The 22,714-nt window shown below is 35.5% G+C and overlaps 1 protein-coding gene across 1 annotated transcript in view; it reads right to left on the bottom strand.

Annotated features, from left to right (window-relative positions):
* LOC131956019 (uncharacterized) overlaps positions 1–22,714 on the bottom strand; it is a 39,469-nt gene that overhangs the window by 9,479 nt on the left and 7,276 nt on the right. The window contains exons 7-10 of the mRNA XM_059320364.1: positions 9,341–9,548; positions 8,222–8,394; positions 6,003–6,210; positions 5,017–5,198 (exon numbers count right to left, since the gene is read on the bottom strand). Of these exons, the coding sequence (XP_059176347.1) occupies positions 5,017–5,198; positions 6,003–6,210; positions 8,222–8,394; positions 9,341–9,548 (771 nt within the window). The remainder of the gene's footprint in view (positions 1–5,016; positions 5,199–6,002; positions 6,211–8,221; positions 8,395–9,340; positions 9,549–22,714) is intronic.

Below are 22,714 nucleotides of genomic sequence, written 5' to 3'. Positions count from 1 at the left end.
GAAGGCCGATTTCCAGAATGGACACTTGCATTCGGGCATTTGTCGCATTCGGGCATTTGTCGCATTCGGGCAAGTGTCCATTCGGGCATTTGTCGCATTCGGGCAAGTGTCCATTCGGGAATTTGTCGCATTCGGGCAAGTGTCTATTCGGGAAATCGGCCTTCGGGCAAGTGTCTGGGGAAAACGTCCGGCTCCACCCGTTGCCATCCCCCCCCCCCACTCAGGACGGACGCCCCCACCCGCCCTCCCTTAGCTACGACTCTGTGGAGTAGATATTATTTGTATTCGTGTGTTCGGTTTATATAGACATTGCGTGTACAGGGATGAAAGAATATGGAAGGAGATGTTGGGTGGAGTTTAGAAATTTGACAGCTTAATTAGATGGATTTTTAAAAAAAATATTAATTAACGAACAAATTGATTTCTTTTAAAAGTATGATTATCGGGATAATTTAATAATGAGTTAAAATGTAGGCTTCTTAACAGTGTGTCGTCATTTTAAAAGGAGAGGGGGAGAAGGGGAGTAAGCAAAAAAATATCTTGAACTAATGCGTAATGAAACGTATGACAAAACCCTGCCTTTGGAAATGAAATATTTTTGCAGAATGTAGTTGAAGTGAATTTTGTTAACATTTATAGCCTAAAGCGAATGGATACTATTAAAGAAATTGCACTGTTGTATACAATTTAACTGCTTTTTGTTTTCACATACACTTTAAAGATGTGGAATGTAAAACATGTTGATTTTGGAGGAAGATAGTTGAGCTTTAATAACTCTATATTTCAAGGGTTCAACTTTTAGAATGTTTGATTAGATATGTCTCATTCAACATAACATTCCAATCGCTTAAAATTTTTAGTTTTTTATTTCTGTGGTCCCAAATTTGTTTAAGCTCTAATTAAAAACCCAAATCCCCTCAGCCCACCACGTCGATGGAAAAAAAAATCCCTTGAACCATCATTTAATTACACATTTGCATTTTCAGGTGTTTTTTTTAAAAAATAAATTGTAATACGATGTTTTGTTTAAGATCTATGCATGAGTAAACCATCTTAAATGAATGAAAGTAGGCTACAAGTAAGAAAGAAATATTACTATTGTAAATCTGTATCAGTGATCACAAGCCGATGATGAAAACTGTAATACTAAAGCTAACATGCAAGACAAACTGACACTGTAATTACATGTCTGAGGCGGAAAAAAAAGAAGAAAAAAAAAGAAACAAATTTATTTTTAACTTTTGATTAACCGCTTGATAGAAATGTGATTGATCTGTTCTTTGAATAATGACCACCTACGTAAAAACAGATTATCAGGTTACTGTGTCACTGTGGATAGATTGGGCTAGGCTACAGAAATGTTGGGTGAAAACTTGTGATTATTTAGAGACAGGTGCGACTTTATTACATTTCATGAAAGAAAAAAAACCTGGAGTGATCTCCCCTAAACTTTCTCGAATATTCTCATATAAAACAACAGGGGATGGGAACTCGGGATATAGACATGATTTTTAATCCATTTTAAATACTTAAACTTTTTACAATTAGAATAAAATCTCGTGGAAAAAGAATTGCACACCAAGTGAACGCCACATAACATGTGCATAATAGTGCGCAATATTATTAGTACTTAATAAATTTACATTAGTTTCTTTGACAAATCGGAAATAGCATAAAATAGTCTTTCCGTTCAACGGAAATTACTCAAAATTTAACAGAAGGTAGAGAATTAGATCTTTTACTTACATGTGAAATTTCATTTATCTATCTGAAAATAGTACTCAAGTTATAGGCTTTTGAAAAATTCAAAGTAGAAAAAGTACCACTTCCGGTTATCGGAAATCGCTCAAAAGTATACGGATCAACGATGTTGATAAAATACTTATATATGAAATTTCATCAACCTAGCTGTAACGGTACTCAAGTTATCGTGTTTACACACACACACACACACACACACATACACACACACAGACATACGGACAAGATTGCCAAACTATGTTTTTCCAACTCAGGGAGGTGTAAAACGTCGAGATTTGCAAAAATCTCAATTTTTTTTTGCACGATTACAAGACTTTCTATATACGTTGTATACACGAGAAAGTAAAAAAATGAAAATAGATAAATTCTTCAACGTTGGAAAACATTTAAGTGATTTTATTTTACCATACATTGTACAGATCTAGATCTAGATTGTAAAGCATGAGCAAAGTACCTACGGCCAAACAAGAGTTAGCAGTACATCTTTATGAAGTAGATGTATTCTTTAGAGACGCGTACCATTTAAAACACGGGTTCCCAACCTGGGGGTCGCGACCCCCCTGGGGGTCGCGAGGGTCTTTCTGGGGGGTCGCCAACTGGTATACTAAACCTTAGTAATTTGAAACAAAACATAAATATTTAGAAGAATTTTTGAAATTCGGCTTCATTAACATCACTGGAAATGTAATAGAGAAGAAACAAAGCGCACTGTACAAAGCTGTTCTCAGTCACGAATCTATGAAATCTTCAAAACTAAAACGCCATTTGAGACGAGTCATTCGGAACACACCAAAAAATATATGGAGTTCTTTCGTCGGTAAGAAGCTAGTTGCAAACGTCAGAGACTTAATCGAACAAGAAGTTTTCACCAGTATTAGTGCAAGCATCAAATGAAGTCGCGATAGAAAATGCCAAGCAAAAAAAAAAAAACAATAGGAGAAAATCTCATCAAACGCTGCATGTACGTAAATGTTAAATAACACATTGTTATCGAAATTAAGATTTCACCATTGTTTGCTTTTCAAGTTGATAAATCAACAGACGTGAGTTCGTGTTCGCAGTTGCTGGTCTGTGTCTATATTCCTGCGTATGATAGCAAAGAAGAGTTACTCTTTTGTGAAGATAGCATGGAGAAAATAAATACCTTTTTTGAAACTGGATGATTAAAATGGGTTACAACGGCTTCGGGGGTTTGTACGGATAGTGTGCCATCTATGTTTAGCTCAAAATCGGGATTTCAGAAAACAGAAAAGATTTAGCTCTCTAACCACTGCCCTAACCAATCGACATCAAGAGTCCATTGCTAGTATAAGTCGTAAATTATATAAAATCTGGAGCCTTCAAAGAACTGAGCAAAAACATTATTATATAGATCACGAGGTTCTGCTCTTATACACTACAGTACGCTGGCTCTCAAACAAAATGTTGTAAATTGTGTTTTTGAATTGAAATCTGAAATCAAATTGTTCTTGGAAGTGCAAAGGAAACAAGACGTTTTGGTATACTTAAAACGACATAGAGTTGTTGGATAGAGTATCATACCTAGCAGATATGTTCGAACATCAAGATAAGCTTAACCTGAAGCTTCAGGGAAAATTAACGAATATTATAACTTTCCATGATAATCTTGGGACATTTTTATCAAAGCTGCAAAATCGGTAAAGAAAATAAATCTTGGAAATATTGTAAATTTGAGAAACTCTGCGGTGTGGTAGATGAATCTGATTGTGAGATAATTAAAATTTTGAAAGAAGCGATTTCTGGGCATCTTGAATCTCTTGAAAACGAACTGCATTGCTATTTCTCTGAGCTGATAAATGAAGAATCTGCATTTACGTATTACCCATTCTCTTCTTCCCTTGATGTTGCCAGCATTCCCGATGAATTACAAGATGAATTCTTTGATTTGCAGAATAATTCCGAGTAAGATGAAAAACTGCAGACACAATTTTGGTGTAGTATTCACCATTCATACCCAAACGTAAAATTGATTGACTTTTCGAGAATATATTTTCAACACTATTCTTCGATTAAAAATAAAATTAAGATAATTATAATGACATAAGTTGGCGTTAACAAAAAATTTTTTAAATTAAAAACTTAACCACGAAGGCTTAGTGAATAGTATGCAATTTTACTCATGCTATTAAAATAGCTATCAAGAGTAGTTCATATTGAAAGTCTACTAGACAATCTTATTTTAGTGCTTATTAATTTCCATACTAAATTCGGCTTTTTAATTCTATGGGGGTCGCGGGTCACTTACTTTTTATAAAAGGGGGTCGCCACTCGAAAAAGGTTGGGAACCACTGATTTAAAAGAACTGTATCTTTAATCGAATAGGTTTAAGTAATAATAGACCAGTGGGCGGCATGGCTTAGTGGTAGAGAGACTGCTAACGGGGGAGTCTCGAGTTCGAATCCGTCGTGTTAGGAAAAGCAAAGGCGGCTGGGCATAGTGCTGACCACATTATCCTTCATATCTAAAACAGATCAACTCAACTTCATCACCCCCATTTGTTTTGGGCATTGTTATGAATGTTTTCCTAGTGTATTGCAAGGGTATAAGAGTATGTGTGTTGTAGACTGTTTTATATTAATAAAAGATCGTGGCTGTGTGAAGAGATACGTAAGGATGGGATGTTTGAGAGTAGGATCTTGTTACTGGGAGATTAGTTTAGGGCAGTCTATGTTGTTCTAGGATATAGAGGTATTTGTGTGTCGTAAATGTTGTCAAGTCTTTGTATACGTTGTAAGAGTAGTCGTCCGTGTCTATTTAACCAGCGCAATAAACCAGGGATTCAGTCTATGCGATCCTGTTTAGTCATTTATATCAAATCGGCATTGTTGATAAATCCACTTTATTATGTAAGATTGACCCCGTTCTATATTCACATATCGATCGGCACGAACGGGAAAAGATGAATAATAATAATAATAATAATAATAATAATAATAATAATAATAATAATAATAATAATAACAATAACAATAATAATAATAATAATAATAATAATAATAATAATAATAATAATAATAATAATAATAATAATAATAATAATAATAATAATAATAATAATAATAATAATAATAATAATAATAATAATAATAATAATAATTATAATAATAATAATAATAATAATAAAATAATAATAATAATAATAATAATAATAATAATAATAATAAAAATAATAATAATAATAATAATGACATCATTAAAATAATGGAATAATCTTACTCTTGGAGAAAATCTTACCGTCTGGAAGTCTTCAGCACCGGCCAGTTTAAACTGGAAGTTGACCGTCTGGGTGGTGACGTCAATGCTGGAACCGCTGATGTCCAGAGTGCCGACCAAAGTGAAGAAATTCATGTCTGCGACGATACATCCGTCATCTGGTGGGTCCTGGTATTTCAGGCTCAGGTCATGGCACTTCAGTTCTGATTGGTGGAAAAACATAATTTTAAAAATGTTAATTTCTTTGAATAGAATCATACGTGAATATATATATATATATATATATATATATATATATATATATATATATATATATATATATATATATATATATATATATATATATATATATATATATATATATATATATATATATATATATATATACAAACACACACACATACACACATTTATATATATATATATATATATATATATATATATATATATATATATATATATATATATATATATATATATATATATATATATATGTTACCAGATTTTTGGGTTGTTGTCATTGTGTACCTCCCCCCCCCCAATTAAAAAACATATATATTGCTTAAGTTCCATTAAATAAGTAGTTAAGCTTAGACAGATTCCCCTTTAGACCAAGCAATCAATTGAAGTAGAGTGCATGTTTCCTAACCTCGGCACATAGGCCTACTACATGGATGGTGTGGTCTGCGCTATGCTCAGCCGCCTTTACTTACCCCTCCAAAAAGTAGACTGAAATCGGAGTCAATGTGTGGACGTTTCACTCACTTGAATCCGGATTCGAACTTTAGACTTTCACGTTAATAGTAGTATTCTCTACGATTCGACCAAATTCTCGTATATTTTAATATAACTTAACACAAACTTTGATAAACCGGCCCACCTCAGTTCCTCTTAATTAATTTTCCCACGAGTAATACTACCATTGTATTTCAAGTAGACTATTTATAAAAAAAAAAGTAGAATACATGTTAATAATTTGTTAAGAATAATCTTTTAATTATTCTTACCTTTGATTTCAGGAAACTGTGAACTTGGGCTGTAATGAAACGCTGATGACACGCCCTGCCAAGCTAGACGGACCTCGCCCTCGTTGTATGCTAGTGAAACAACACCCGTAAACACGAAGCTGTAGACGTTGTTCACATAGGACTGGCAGTGGCACATGACGTTTGGTTGATCGTTGCAGGTGATGGAGGTCATGTCTATGCTGCATACCTGTGGGTGGTGGATTGGAGGTTATCACGTGAGGGGTGGGGGTTGGCTAACCTAAAAAAAAACTGTATACTTACAGAAAATATTACAATTATACAAATTGAAGTAGAACATGTATACAGTTGCTTGTTATATAAAACAAAAATAAAAGCAACACTGAATTTATACAAGCAGAGACTTTCGCTGAATAAAAACACGAACACAAACCCACGCATATTTAACACAAACACAAACTAATTTGCTTTAGAAGAACCGATAGAGGCAGAGAGAGAAAGATATATATATATATATATATATATATATATATATATATATATATATATATATATATATATATATATATATATATATATATGTATATATATATATATATATATATATATATATATATATATATATATATATATATATATATAAAGAGAGGTATATATAAAGAGAGAGATTGACAGAAAAAAAGGAAAATGGGAGGGAAAGAATTATTTACTATTTAGGTGTACAGTAAATAGTAGAAGGTATATACGTTTTGCTGCTGGATTCATCATGTGCGGGTGGGATGAGGGTCACTTACACATTCAAATGATGTATAGGTGGGTTTAGGGTCACTTACACATTCAAATGATGTATAGGTGGGTTTAGGGTCACTTACACATTCAAATGATGTATAGGTGGGTTTAGGGTCACTTACACATTCAAATGATGTAAAAGTGAGTTCAGGGTCACTTACACATTCAAATGATGTATAGTTTGGATGAGGGTCACCTATACGTCATTTGAATGTGTAAGTGACCTTCACAATGACCACTTACTCGTTTAGATGATTGTTAGGTGGGATAAAATCAAATGATGTGTAGATGAGATGAGAGTCACCTATATATGATTTGAATGTGTGTGACCTTCATGATGACCACTGACACGTTCATATGATTTTTAGTTGGGATAAAGTATACTTATTTTTACACAAGCGAGGTAAATTTCTGACATAACCGGGGTCTGGGATAAGTGCCACACGGGTCTGGGATAAGTGTCACTAACGGGTCTGGGATAAGTGACACTAAGTGTCTGGGATAAGTGCCACTAACGGGCCTGGGATAAGTGCCACTAACGGGTCTGGGATAAGTGCCACTCACGGGTCTGGGATAAGTGTCACTAACGGGTCTGGGATAAATGTCACTAACGGGTCTGGGATAAGTGTCACCAACGGGTCTGGGATAAGTGCCACTAACGGGTCTGGGATAAGTGTCACTAACGGGTCTGGGATAAGTGCCACTAAGTGTCTGGGATAAGTGCCACTAACGGGTCTGGGATAAGTGCAACTAACGGGTCTGGGATAAGTGCCACTAACTGGTCAGGGATAAGTGCCACTAACGGGTCTGGGATAAGTGACACTAACGGGTCTGGGATAAGTGACACTAACGGGTCTGGGATAAGTGTCACTAACGGGTCTGGGATAAGTGCCACTAATGGGTCTGGGATAAGTGACACTAACGGGTCTGGGATAAGTGCCACTAACGGGTCTGGGATAAGTGTCACTAACGGGTCTGGGATGAGTGTCAGTAACGGGTCTGGGATAAGTGCCACTAACGGGTCTGGGATAAGTGCCACTAACGGGTCTGGGATAAGTGCCACTAACGGGTCTGGGATAAGTGTCACTAACGGGTCTGGGATAAGTGCCACTAACGGGTCTGGGATAAGTGCCACTAACGGGTCTTGGATAAGTGACACTAACGGGTCTGGGATAAGTGCCACTAACGGGCCTGGGATAAGTGCCACTAACGGGTCTGGGATAAGTGCCACTAACGGGTCTGGGATAAGTGCCACTAACGGGTCTGGGATAAGTGACACTAACAAGTCTGGGATAAGTAGCACTAACGGGTCTGGGATAAGTGTCACTAACGGGTCTGGGATAAGTGTCACTAACGGGTCTGGGATAAGTGCCACTAACGGGTCTGGGATAAGTATCACTAACGGGTCTGGGATAAGTGCCACTAACGTGTCTGGGATAAGTGTCACTAACGGGTGAAAAATAATCCGAGCCGGCGGATTTGACTTTAAAGATGACAGTCTGTGAAGGTGTGTTGGTGTTCTTGACGTCCATGCTGCCTGTGTAGGTGAACACATCTCTGCCAGCCACGATACACTCACTGGTGTCAAAGTTGGGGGTTATAGTCATAGCAGGAGCGATAATCTCTGGAAATCAACAATAAATACAAGGGAGATAATTTGTGGAAAAAATAATAATTGCAAAGCTGATAATTACTGGGGACTAAAAAAGTTGCAAGGTCAATAGATTCTAAAAAAAAAAACAATGCAGAGGCGATGATTTTTATAATCAATATAACATAGGCTTTTTAATTCATGGGACATAGGGTGATAATATCCTTAATCAACATAATACAGGGGAGATAATTCTCTTTTTAATGAAATTATAGGGCTCATAACTGATTGAATATAAATAAAACAGGGGTTAAAAGGTTAGTAAAGTCGTGTAATCAATAACGAAGATAAAGTTTGTATGTTTCTTGACCTCGGCATATGAAGGGATGGTATGGCCAGGATTTTGCCCAGCCGCATTTACTCTCCCTAACATGAGTTAACAGGGTGGACTCAGGTACATTCTGCGACTTGGACCCGGATTCGAACACAAGACTCTCATGTTAGCAGTCTAGCGCTCTAACGCTTAGGCCACGCAGTAACAGTGGTTAGACTGAATTATAATTTATTAAACAAGGGATATAATATCTGTGTAAACCACAGCGCCGAACATAGAACTATGGAGGAAAGCAAGGCAGGTGTGCAAATAAAAAGGAGGATGTGGCGCTGGGTGGGACACACACTGCGAAAGGCTCACTCAAATGTTACAAGCCAGGCCCTTGAGTGGAACCCCCAGGGAAAGCGGAAGAGAGGGCCCCCAAGACAGACCTGGAGGCGGAGTCTTCTTGAAGAACTGAAGCCAACAGGGATGTCTTGGGAGATGACAAAATTAATAGCCGGGGATAGGAAGAAATAGAAGGAATTAGTGGAGGCCCTATGTTCCATAAGGAGCAAAGAGGACTAAGTCAAAGTACGTCAAACCATTGCGCGATCGTTTGTATCCCAGTCACTAAAAATGTAAACGTAGTACAGGAAGTTCTACCTTTAACATCAGAGAAAGTCTGCGAGGCGCTGTAGACGCTGTTGTAGGATGTATCACTCCACGCCAGACGAACTTGACCGTTTGAAAACTTGGCAGAAGCGGCGCTCTGGTACCTGACGGTGTAGACGTCTGCCTGGAATTTCTCGCAGAAACACTGGGCGGGGCTTGTTGTCTGGCAGCCATCTTGTCCGATGTCCACGGTGCAGAACTTAAAAAGAAAATTTCTTGTTACAACATAGCCATCACCACAATAGACATGAAAAGCTGGTTCCAAATGGATTTAAATTTTTGTTGCCAGAAACCAAATTCTTCAACCAAAATTGAATATTTTATAACATGTGTGAGTAGTATAGTAGGTCCCTTTTGAGTCGATTTTGTGCAGACATGTTTATATAGTAAAATATTGAGCAGCCAGAGCAGACATGTTATATAGTAAAATACTCCAGCTGGAGCAGGTGTTCCCCTCCTCCTATTGTCTTCCGTGACGCTCCTTTACGGCCGCGACGACAAACAATAGAGTATCGATTTTTTTTTTGAAAGATATGTTTAAATAGTCATTAAAAATAATTTATTCAGCTAGGCTTGCTTTACAATAGGCCATATTTCTCATACAGTTGATCTATAAATAGCCGTTACTATTTACTATCAATCTGTTTTTGTCCTCTGTTTTTTGTCTAGTCGTGTTAATTATGTTAAGTGTGATTGCTTTATTTGTTGTGGGTGTTTGATTGGTGGTTTTTTAATATTTAGTATATTAGAAGTATTATATTTAAGTGCTAGGTTGTTGGTTTATTGTACGTTTATGTACATAGTTGAGGCTATGGTGTAATCACGACTTTTTAAGTATTCCTAGTGACGATTTCTTTCTAAAATAGTGACCAGGGCTAGACATCAAAGAGTATATTAATCAATTATCTTTAAAAGAAAATTTTTAAAAATAATTATTTTATTTAGCAAGGCTTGACTATATTCCTTATTTCTCATCCAGTTGATCTATATATAAACGTTACTACCAGTCTGGTTTTTTTTGTCCTGTGTTCTTTGTCTAGTCCGAGTCGTGTTAATTAAGTTTAGTGTGAGTGCTTTATGTGTTGTGGTTGTCTTCTCTTGGCTTGTCTGCTTCGTAGAGTTGTTATATTTTGATTTGATAAAAGCTGTTTGAAAAAAGATTATTATTATTTATTTATTTTTTTGTGGTCGGCGTGTTCTTTCTTCTTGATGAAACATAATATTGACTTGATCAATCATTAATGAAGACATTGAATAATTAGCGTCTTTAGAATAATTAGACCATAGTCTGCGCTATTGCTGTAAGGTCGTGTTAGGTTAGTTCCTTGCCCATTTCAGGATTATCTTTTATAAAGTGATGGTACAGTTAGACCACTAATCCGAAAGTCTAGAGTTCAAATCCTGTTTCAAGATAGTAGCCCTGAGTTCACACAGCTCTGATGAGTCCCAATTCACGTTAGGAAAAGTAAAGGCGGCTGCGTATAATGCTGACCACACTACCACTTCATATATCATTTGGTCTAAAGAGTAAACTTTTTTTTTTTTTTAAGAATATTTCATCATCAGTATTTTTATCTTTTTTTATTATATTTTTATTTCTATTTTTTGTTTTATTTTTTAATAGTTATACAACAGTCAACAGAACAAATAGAATTATTTAATAAAGACATCCTTGTATATCAAATGCTCTCCCTTTAAAAATTATGTAACGACTTTTAAAGTAATGACAAAATGGTGAGTTGACACGGTGGTAATCCGATAAAATATATTCAAAACACACTCACGTCATTCACTTTATTGATTTTTAAGGAACACAATGGCCCTAAAACTCCACCCTTTTGTATTCCATGAGGACAAAACTATTGTGCGCAATCGTGGCGTGTGAGTATAGAACAATAGCTATACCCCAACGCTCATGGACGGCTAGATAATTAGTGATGCATCTTTTCCGCGAAGCGAGCCGTGAATTGAAAGAAATTAGCTTTTTGACTTTATGTATCAAGCAGGTGACGGGGTATTTTTTCTTTGTAAACCAAGGATGGTAGTGGGGTTCAATGACCTCCAAATCTGCGTGACGCACGCTTGCATAATTAGACCAATTATAGAATGATAGTCAGGATTTTTTTCCCCACGCGTTCATAAAGTATAAATTCAGACGAAGTTTTACTTTAAACACTACTGCTCAGCACTGCAAAGCATCTACACGTCCACCTAACTAGCTACACAACCAGCTACCCTGCTACGGACCGAGCTCACTCCAACTTAGACATTCACATCATCCAGCACTAAGGTAAGGTTAATATTATTTATTTATTTTTTTATTTATAATTTTATTTTTGCTTTTAAGGGAGTTAACGCCATTAATAAAGATATACCATTTAATTAAATCTTATTGTACACCCGACCCACCCACTAGTCCACTAATAAAAAAAAATAAGCTTAGACCCTTTAATTAAGTCTTATTTATTTTTTAAATAAGTAGTCAAATATATTCGCTTTTATTTTTATTGTACAGCCAACCCAATTACTGAACAAGGCATTGAGCTAGCCACCCAGCCGACCCAAACACATCCAGCTGCCCAGTCACATACAACTACCCTGCTACGGACCGATCTCACACCTAGTTAGACATTAAAAGGTAAGGTAAATATTTTAATGGATTTAACCCCGCTAATAAAAATACGATTTTACCCTTTAATTATCTTATTTATGTTTTAAATAAGTTTCAAATGTATTTACTTTAATTTTTATCGACCCACCCACTAGACCACTAATAAAAAAGACGCTTATACTGCCTTATACCCTTTAATTAAAGCTTATTTATTTTTTAAATAAATAATCAAATGTATTCGTCTTAATTTTTTTTTTGTACAGCAGACCCATCCAGCCGACCCAACCACATCCAGCTACCCAGCTATGGCCCGATACACATGTGACATATGTGAACGTACATTCAGCCGTAAAAAAAATTTGACACAACATTGCAAGACTGTACACGGCCGAGAAAGGCATCGATGTATAGAATGCTGGCAAGAATTTACAAGAAAATTTAATTTAACGAGACACTATAGGATAGTGCACACCAACCTACTTACACCAACCGATGCCCCATCAGCATCCGACAGACAAACCGAACAACCGACATTAACATCTGACAGACTAACTGAACAACCTACATTAGCAAACGACAGACAAACAGACAACCTACCTATACAATTAAAGAGACAAAGGACCTATGACGACACAACAAACAAACGCCTAAAGACATCTCACAACGACAGTAACGTTAATTTAAACACCGACGCTATACCTGTAGATGACCTAAGGGGAGCTGTGGTAGACCTACATTTAGAGGACGTGAACGACTTAGACTTACCGTTAGACGAAATTGACACCCTTTATAACCTAAACAGCGAATTACAAAACATATACATTGACAATTGGCACTCCATACAGACACACGCAACTACAGGCAAACATTTATCCAGATTCAATTTTTTTCACAACCCACTACACACTATTCCAATAGATTGGGATACAAAACTTGTAGATACCATATTTAACACACAAACTAAGCGGTTCAAAATAAATTATAGTCACCATACCATTTTAAAACATAAAGAAACAGGAGAATATAGGTTTTTTCACTCAAGTAACAACAATGCATGCGTCTTAGAGCTTCCTAAATTAATTAACAATAGAGTAGATTTTAAAGATTTTTTAGAACACTTAAACACATCAGACATTCTAAATTACGCACAACACAATAGACCCAATACGAAATACGCCGTTGAGATAATTCCAGCCACCACATTCTATCTATATCACCTCAATGAATTTCCCATAGGATGACCTCTCACAAACATCCCGATTTTATTAATCCTTAAACCACAACACACTAGACAAATAGTCATTTATACTAGTCCTCACGATAAAGGAACCGGGTGATGTAACAAATACAGGTTTCAGGGCATTCAACACAGGGATTTATACATACACGCAATACAGAAACGCACTTTCTTACATTTATATTAAAAGACAAGTACAGTCAGACAATGTGACAACATCTCCCCTAAACATATAATGTTTTGACATTTATAAATTTAACCATGACTTTAACGACACCTTATACTAATGTAGATATATAAATAACACATTTTTATGACTGTATGTTAATGGGGTTGTTTTTAATAAATAAAATTTAAAATATATTTTAAATCGCCTTTTGTGATTAATTGTGTTTGTTAATTGTGCATGAAGTATAACTTGTATTGAGTATAGATGTATAGTGTTTAATATTTAATGCATGGAACACATGGAAAAAAAAACCAACAGATTTACATCACCGCAACATCCGACATAAGGGTTGGGATGGGTACGGGGAGGGCGGAGGAGAAGAAAAAAAAACACCATAAAATGTATAACGCTACAAATGTTTGGCTTTATTCAACGACTTAAGAGTAGAAATGTGCTATAATTTTATGTATGTCTTCATTGTAACAGTCACCATAACAAATGATTAAACTTTATGATTTTTTTTGTGTGCGAGAAATGCTACCAGTGTGATTGCACCAAGTCCTACCACAGACCATTTAATTAATGTTTTAAAAGATGCCCAATCTCTCTGACTTTCAGTGCGGCGTGAATAAAACTCAACCAGACCTTGCTGTAGAAGATAAAAATAAGAGAGACTCAATTTCTTAATTTCTCTATCTTGAAGATGTGTAATCAGTATACTTTAAAGTCACGGGGAGAGGGGTGATAAAAGATGATAGAGATAAAATATAGCTGTAGCATACATAACAATTATCCTAAACGCAATATGCATTCTAATGAAAACACAGCACAGAAATTTGAATTAATCAATATTCTGTTGTTCAAATGTATCAGGTAAAACAAGTCAATATACCGATTTAGATTCTTCTTAACAGGTGATATAAATTTGATATTATGATGTATGCAAATAGAAACTATTCTTACCCATTTATCATTAGACGTCAACCATTCTTGTAAGTTAGTGTCGATATATGAGGTAACCCATTCAACAACATTATCCGCCAAATGGCTTTTATTATGTACGAAACAATATACCACAAAGCATCCAGCGAAGCCTAAAAGCGCTACAATCCTGCCCCAGTTAACACCATCAGAGAAGGTTTCATCAACTATTATTTTAAAAGTATCATAAGCGTTGTTATCAGTAATATTAAGCTGTTCAATCAAATCATTGAATCTATTTCGAAAGCGTTCCTCAAATTCATCACCAAGATTACGCATTGCCGCTTGGACAACATTTGGAGTAACACTACTTTGTCGCCCATCATTTTCCCACTGAAAACCTTCCTTCGCTACTCGATGTTTGATATAATCCATTACTATCGAACGAGTATTATAAGATGCCATGTTTTCAGACAATTCACTCGAACTTAACACATCTGTTTTTAAAAAACCATCTCAAACTTTAAATGAGATTCATTTATATTACACAAAAAAACAAAAATACCTAATTCAGCAAACAAAAAAAAAGTGAAGACCTTTTGTTATTCGTAGCAACTAAATCGCCAACCAATCTTACGGCCACCTGCATAATCGATCAAATTATAGAAAGAACGTGGTTTGCATCGCAAATTTAAAAACATGGCGATGTTTACCTATGCTTACAGACCTCAACCAAAAAAGGCAATGAAACTATAAGAAGGAGGAATATATATCTTAGTCATGCAGCAGATTACCTGCCCATGTTCGCTTTAGTATTACAGTTTTCATTTAATTTCTTTTTGACTTGAACTTCTTTAATTTAAGAAGGTTTACTTATACATAATACATTACGTCTAATTACAATTTTTTATTTTTACCACTCAATGTAGTTTGTTTTTTCTATATCTTGCATTGTCATCTTAATTTTTGATCACCTTAGTAAAAATTTGCTTAAGATTATAAACTTCAAGTTTTAAAAAACATCAACGTTATAGTACGTCGTGTCAAATGACACACCGTTTAAAATGTCTACATTTAAAGTTCACCAACATAATGACGTAAAAACTAAATATGATATGACGTTAGCATACATATCATTCAATCTAATCACTCTAAAGTACAAATCAATAATTTTTATTGATTAAGGGGCTGGGTGAGTTATTTTTATCACTATTCGCCCTTCCCCTTCCCTTTGTCCGCAACCCCTTTCCACTTCTCCCATTCCTAACCTCAATACCAACCGTTAGATACACAGACCGTACCACTACCCATTCTAGTCCATTTAAGAGACAAAGGATGTATGACAATCTTACAGACAAATATTTATTTAACTAATATCACAACTCCTAGACACTACTCCAACAGACTGGGATATTTAACTTATAGACACCACTCCTCGTTGAATATCTCTTGCAGCCTAGCCACCTATGTCCGCCGCCCTCGCCCCATCCCTAAACACCCGCTAGATAAACAGACCGTACCTCTACCCACACTATTACTTGGACAGACAAAGGAAAAAGTAACAGACAAACTTGTATCTGTATTCAACTAATGTTACAAGTGACATCGTTCCCATCCAACTCCGAAACATTCGTGGCCCAATTTCGAAACCAGCCTTGTTGAAAACTCCCCTGACCCTAGTTTAACTTTGCCTCACCGATTCCAAAACAGTCCTGTACCAAACATACATGTACCAACTTTAAAACCTGTCTTGTTGAAAACAAAGACCGTCCCACTCTAGTGTAAACTCTAACACAACCAATTCCGAAACATCGATGGTCCCAGTTTGAAACCTGTCTTGGTGAAAACGAAATCCATCCCACGGTAGTATAAGCTCTTCCCCGATCACTTCCAAAACATCCATGTAACAAGTTTGAAACACGCCTCTGTGAAACCCAAACTCCCCCGACGATAGTTTAAACTCTACCCCCATCAATTCCAAATCATACCTGTAACAACTTTGAAACCTACCTAGGTGTTAACAAAACACCTCCGACCTTTGTATAAACTCTGCCCCTCATCTATTCAAAATCATACCTGTAACAACTTTGAAACCTACCTAGGTGTTAACAAAACACCTCCGAACTTTGTATAAACTCTGCCCCTCATCTATTCCTAAACATACATGTAACAACTTTGAAACCTACCTCGGTGAAAACTTCACCGACCCTAGTATGAACTCGACTGACAACAATTCCTAAACATCCATGTCCCAACTTTGTAACCTCCCTCGGTGAAAACTTCACCGACCCTATTACGGACTCTACACCTACCGATTCCAAAACATGAATGTTCCGAGTTCAAAACCAACCTTAACCGACACTAGTATGAACTCGGTTACCAACAATTCCTAAACATGCATGTACCAACTTCGAAACCACCCTCGGTGTAACCAAAACACCTCCGTCCCTAGTATAAACTCTACCTCATCCAATTCCAAAATATGGATGTCACAACATTGAAACACACTTCAGAGAAATACAAACTCCCACGACTCTCGTATAAACTCTCTACCTATCAATTCTAAAACATGGATGTACCAACTTTGCAACCTGCCTAGGTGAAAACTCCCCCGACCCTACTATAGACTCGAACCCTAACAATTCCAAAACATGCATGGTCTAGCTTCGAACCCTGCCTCGGTGAAAACGTCACCGACTCGTGTATAAAATCTGTCCCAACCAACCCCAAACCTTCCCTGGGCACCCGAATAAAAATAACTCACCAAGCCCCTTAATCAATAAAAATTATTGATTTGTACTTTAGAGTGATTAGATTGAATGATATGTATGCTAACGTCATATCATATTTAGTTTTTACGTCATTATGTTGGTGAACTTTAAATGTAGACATTTTAAACGGTGTGTCATTTGACACGACGTACTATAACGTTGATGTTTTTTAAAACTTGAAGTTTATAATCTTAAGCAAATTTTTACTAAGGTGATCAAAAATTAAGATGACAATGCAAGATATAGAAAAAACAAACTACATTGAGTGGTAAAAATAAAAAATTGTAATTAGACGTAATGTATTATGTATAAGTAAACCTTCTTAAATTAAAGAAGTTCAAGTCAAAAAGAAATTAAATGAAAACTGTAATACTAAAGCGAACATGGGCAGGTAATCTGCTGCATGACTAAGATATATATTCCTCCTTCTTATAGTTTCATTGCCTTTTTTGGTTGAGGTCTGTAAGCATAGGTAAACATCGCCATGTTTTTAAATTTGCGATGCAAACCACGTTCTTTCTATAATTTGATCGATTATGCAGGTGGCCGTAAGATTGGTTGGCGATTTAGTTGCTACGAATAACAAAAGGTCTTCACTTTTTTTTTTGTTTGCTGAATTAGGTATTTTTGTTTTTTTGTGTAATATAAATGAATCTCATTTAAAGTTTGAGATGGTTTTTTAAAAACAGATGTGTTAAGTTCGAGTGAATTGTCTGAAAACATGGCATCTTATAATACTCGTTCGATAGTAATGGATTATATCAAACATCGAGTAGCGAAGGAAGGTTTTCAGTGGGAAAATGATGGGCGACAAAGTAGTGTTACTCCAAATGTTGTCCAAGCGGCAATGCGTAATCTTGGTGATGAATTTGAGGAACGCTTTCGAAATAGATTCAATGATTTGATTGAACAGCTTAATATTACTGATAACAACGCTTATGATACTTTTAAAATAATAGTTGATGAAACCTTCTCTGATGGTGTTAACTGGGGCAGGATTGTAGCGCTTTTAGGCTTCGCTGGATGCTTTGTGGTATATTGTTTCGTACATAATAAAAGCCATTTGGCGGATAATGTTGTTGAATGGGTTACCTCATATATCGACACTAACTTACAAGAATGGTTGACGTCTAATGATAAATGGGTAAGAATAGTTTCTATTTGCATACATCATAATATCAAATTTATATCACCTGTTAAGAAGAATCTAAATCGGTATATTGACTTGTTTTACCTGATACATTTGAACAACAGAATATTGATTAATTCAAATTTCTGTGCTGTGTTTTCATTAGAATGCATATTGCGTTTAGGATAATTGTTATGTATGCTACAGCTATATTTTATCTCTATCATCTTTTATCACCCCTCTCCCCGTGACTTTAAAGTATACTGATTACACATCTTCAAGATAGAGAAATTAAGAAATTGAGTCTCTCTTATTTTTATCTTCTACAGCAAGGTCTGGTTGAGTTTTATTCACGCCGCACTGAAAGTCAGAGAGATTGGGCATCTTTTAAAACATTAATTAAATGGTCTGTGGTAGGACTTGGTGCAATCACACTGGTAGCATTTCTCGCACACAAAAAAAATCATAAAGTTTAATCATTTGTTATGGTGACTGTTACAATGAAGACATACATAAAATTATAGCACATTTCTACTCTTAAGTCGTTGAATAAAGCCAAACATTTGTAGCGTTATACATTTTATGGTGTTTTTTTTTCTTCTCCTCCGCCCTCCCCGTACCCATCCCAACCCTTATGTCGGATGTTGCGGTGATGTAAATCTGTTGGTTTTTTTTCCATGTGTTCCATGCATTAAATATTAAACACTATACATCTATACTCAATACAAGTTATACTTCATGCACAATTAACAAACACAATTAATCACAAAAGGCGATTTAAAATATATTTTAAATTTTATTTATTAAAAACAACCCCATTAACATACAGTCATAAAAATGTGTTATTTATATATCTACATTAGTATAAGGTGTCGTTAAAGTCATGGTTAAATTTATAAATGTCAAAACATTATATGTTTAGGGGAGATGTTGTCACATTGTCTGACTGTACTTGTCTTTTAATATAAATGTAAGAAAGTGCGTTTCTGTATTGCGTGTATGTATAAATCCCTGTGTTGAATGCCCTGAAACCTGTATTTGTTACATCACCCGGTTCCTTTATCGTGAGGACTAGTATAAATGACTATTTGTCTAGTGTGTTGTGGTTTAAGGATTAATAAAATCGGGATGTTTGTGAGAGGTCATCCTATGGGAAATTCATTGAGGTGATATAGATAGAATGTGGTGGCTGGAATTATCTCAACGGCGTATTTCGTATTGGGTCTATTGTGTTGTGCGTAATTTAGAATGTCTGATGTGTTTAAGTGTTCTAAAAAATCTTTAAAATCTACTCTATTGTTAATTAATTTAGGAAGCTCTAAGACGCATGCATTGTTGTTACTTGAGTGAAAAAACCTATATTCTCCTGTTTCTTTATGTTTTAAAATGGTATGGTGACTATAATTTATTTTGAACCGCTTAGTTTGTGTGTTAAATATGGTATCTACAAGTTTTGTATCCCAATCTATTGGAATAGTGTGTAGTGGGTTGTGAAAAAAATTGAATCTGGATAAATGTTTGCCTGTAGTTGCGTGTGTCTGTATGGAGTGCCAATTGTCAATGTATATGTTTTGTAATTCGCTGTTTAGGTTATAAAGGGTGTCAATTTCGTCTAACGGTAAGTCTAAGTCGATCATTTCCTCTAAATGTAGGTCTACCACAGCTCCCCTTAGGTCATCTACAGGTATAGCGTCGGTGTTTAAATTAACGTTACTGTCGTTGTGAGATGTCTTTAGGCGTTTGTTTGTTGTGTCGTCATAGGTCCTTTGTCTCTTTAATTGTATAGGTAGGTTGTCTGTTTGTCTGTCGTTTGCTAATGTAGGTTGTTCAGTTAGTCTGTCAGATGTTAATGTCGGTTGTTCGGTTTGTCTGTCGGATGCTGATGGGGCATCGGTTGGTGTAAGTAGGTTGGTGTGCACTATCCTATAGTGTCTCGTTAAATTAAATTTTCTTGTAAATTCTTGCCAGCATTCTATACATCGATGCCTTTCTCGGCCGTGTACAGTCTTGCAATGTTGTGTCAAATTTTTTTTTTACGGCTGAATGTACGTTCACATATGTCACATGTGTATCGGGCCATAGCTGGGTAGCTGGATGTGGTTGGGTCGGCTGGATGGGTCTGCTGTACAAAAAAAAAAAATTAAGACGAATACATTTGATTATTTATTTAAAAAATAAATAAGCTTTAATTAAAGGGTATAAGGCAGTATAAGCGTCTTTTTTATTAGTGGTCTAGTGGGTGGGTCGATAAAAATTAAAGTAAATACATTTGAAACTTATTTAAAACATAAATAAGATAATTAAAGGGTAAAATCGTATTTTTATTAGCGGGGTTAAATCCATTAAAATATTTACCTTACCTTTTAATGTCTAACTAGGTGTGAGATCGGTCCGTAGCAGGGTAGTTGTATGTGACTGGGCAGCTGGATGTGTTTGGGTCGGCTGGGTGGCTAGCTCAATGCCTTGTTCAGTAATTGGGTTGGCTGTACAATAAAAATAAAAGCGAATATATTTGACTACTTATTTAAAAAATAAATAAGACTTAATTAAAGGGTCTAAGCTTATTTTTTTTTTATTAGTGGACTAGTGGGTGGGTCGGGTGTACAATAAGATTTAATTAAATGGTATATCTTTATTAATGGCGTTAACTCCCTTAAAAGCAAAAATAAAATTATAAATAAAAAAATAAATAAATAATATTAACCTTACCTTAGTGCTGGATGATGTGAATGTCTAAGTTGGAGTGAGCTCGGTCCGTAGCAGGGTAGCTGGTTGTGTAGCTAGTTAGGTGGACGTGTAGATGCTTTGCAGTGCTGAGCAGTAGTGTTTAAAGTAAAACTTCGTCTGAATTTATACTTTATGAACGCGTGGGGAAAAAAATCCTGACTATCATTCTATAATTGGTCTAATTATGCAAGCGTGCGTCACGCAGATTTGGAGGTCATTGAACCCCACTACCATCCTTGGTTTACAAAGAAAAAATACCCCGTCACCTGCTTGATACATAAAGTCAAAAAGCTAATTTCTTTCAATTCACGGCTCGCTTCGCGGAAAAGATGCATCACTAATTATCTAGCCGTCCATGAGCGTTGGGGTATAGCTATTGTTCTATACTCACACGCCACGATTGCGCACAATAGTTTTGTCCTCATGGAATACAAAAGGGTGGAGTTTTAGGGCCATTGTGTTCCTTAAAAATCAATAAAGTGAATGACGTGAGTGTGTTTTGAATATATTTTATCGGATTACCACCGTGTCAACTCACCATTTTGTCATTACTTTAAAAGTCGTTACATAATTTTTAAAGGGAGAGCATTTGATATACAAGGATGTCTTTATTAAATAATTCTATTTGTTCTGTTGACTGTTGTATAACTATTAAAAAATAAAACAAAAAATAGAAATAAAAATATAATAAAAAAAGATAAAAATACTGATGATGAAATATTCTTAAAAAAAAAAAAAAGTTTACTCTTTAGACCAAATGATATATGAAGTGGTAGTGTGGTCAGCATTATACGCAGCCGCCTTTACTTTTCCTAACGTGAATTGGGACTCATCAGAGCTGTGTGAACTCAGGGCTACTATCTTGAAACAGGATTTGAACTCTAGACTTTCGGATTAGTGGTCTAACTGTACCATCACTTTATAAAAGATAATCCTGAAATGGGCAAGGAACTAACCTAACACGACCTTACAGCAATAGCGCAGACTATGGTCTAATTATTCTAAAGACGCTAATTATTCAATGTCTTCATTAATGATTGATCAAGTCAATATTATGTTTCATCAAGAAGAAAGAACACGCCGACCACAAAAAAATAAATAAATAATAATAATCTTTTTTCAAACAGCTTTTATCAAATCAAAATATAACAACTCTACGAAGCAGACAAGCCAAGAGAAGACAACCACAACACATAAAGCACTCACACTAAACTTAATTAACACGACTCGGACTAGACAAAGAACACAGGACAAAAAAAACCAGACTGGTAGTAACGTTTATATATAGATCAACTGGATGAGAAATAAGGAATATAGTCAAGCCTTGCTAAATAAAATAATTATTTTTAAAAATTTTCTTTTAAAGATAATTGATTAATATACTCTTTGATGTCTAGCCCTGGTCACTATTTTAGAAAGAAATCGTCACTAGGAATACTTAAAAAGTCGTGATTACACCATAGCCTCAACTATGTACATAAACGTACAATAAACCAACAACCTAGCACTTAAATATAATACTTCTAATATACTAAATATTAAAAAACCACCAATCAAACACCCACAACAAATAAAGCAATCACACTTAACATAATTAACACGACTAGACAAAAAACAGAGGACAAAAACAGATTGATAGTAAATAGTAACGGCTATTTATAGATCAACTGTATGAGAAATATGGCCTATTGTAAAGCAAGCCTAGCTGAATAAATTATTTTTAATGACTATTTAAACATATCTTTCAAAAAAAAAAATCGATACTCTATTGTTTGTCGTCGCGGCCGTAAAGGAGCGTCA

Source organism: Physella acuta, unplaced genomic scaffold, assembly GCF_028476545.2.
Source record: "Physella acuta isolate Inbredline_101_S28 unplaced genomic scaffold, ASM2847654v3 ptg001122l, whole genome shotgun sequence".
NCBI lineage: Eukaryota > Metazoa > Mollusca > Gastropoda > Physidae > Physella > Physella acuta.
The sequence above is the reverse complement of the archived record's forward strand: the minus strand, read 5'-3'. Positions and strand labels throughout refer to the sequence as shown.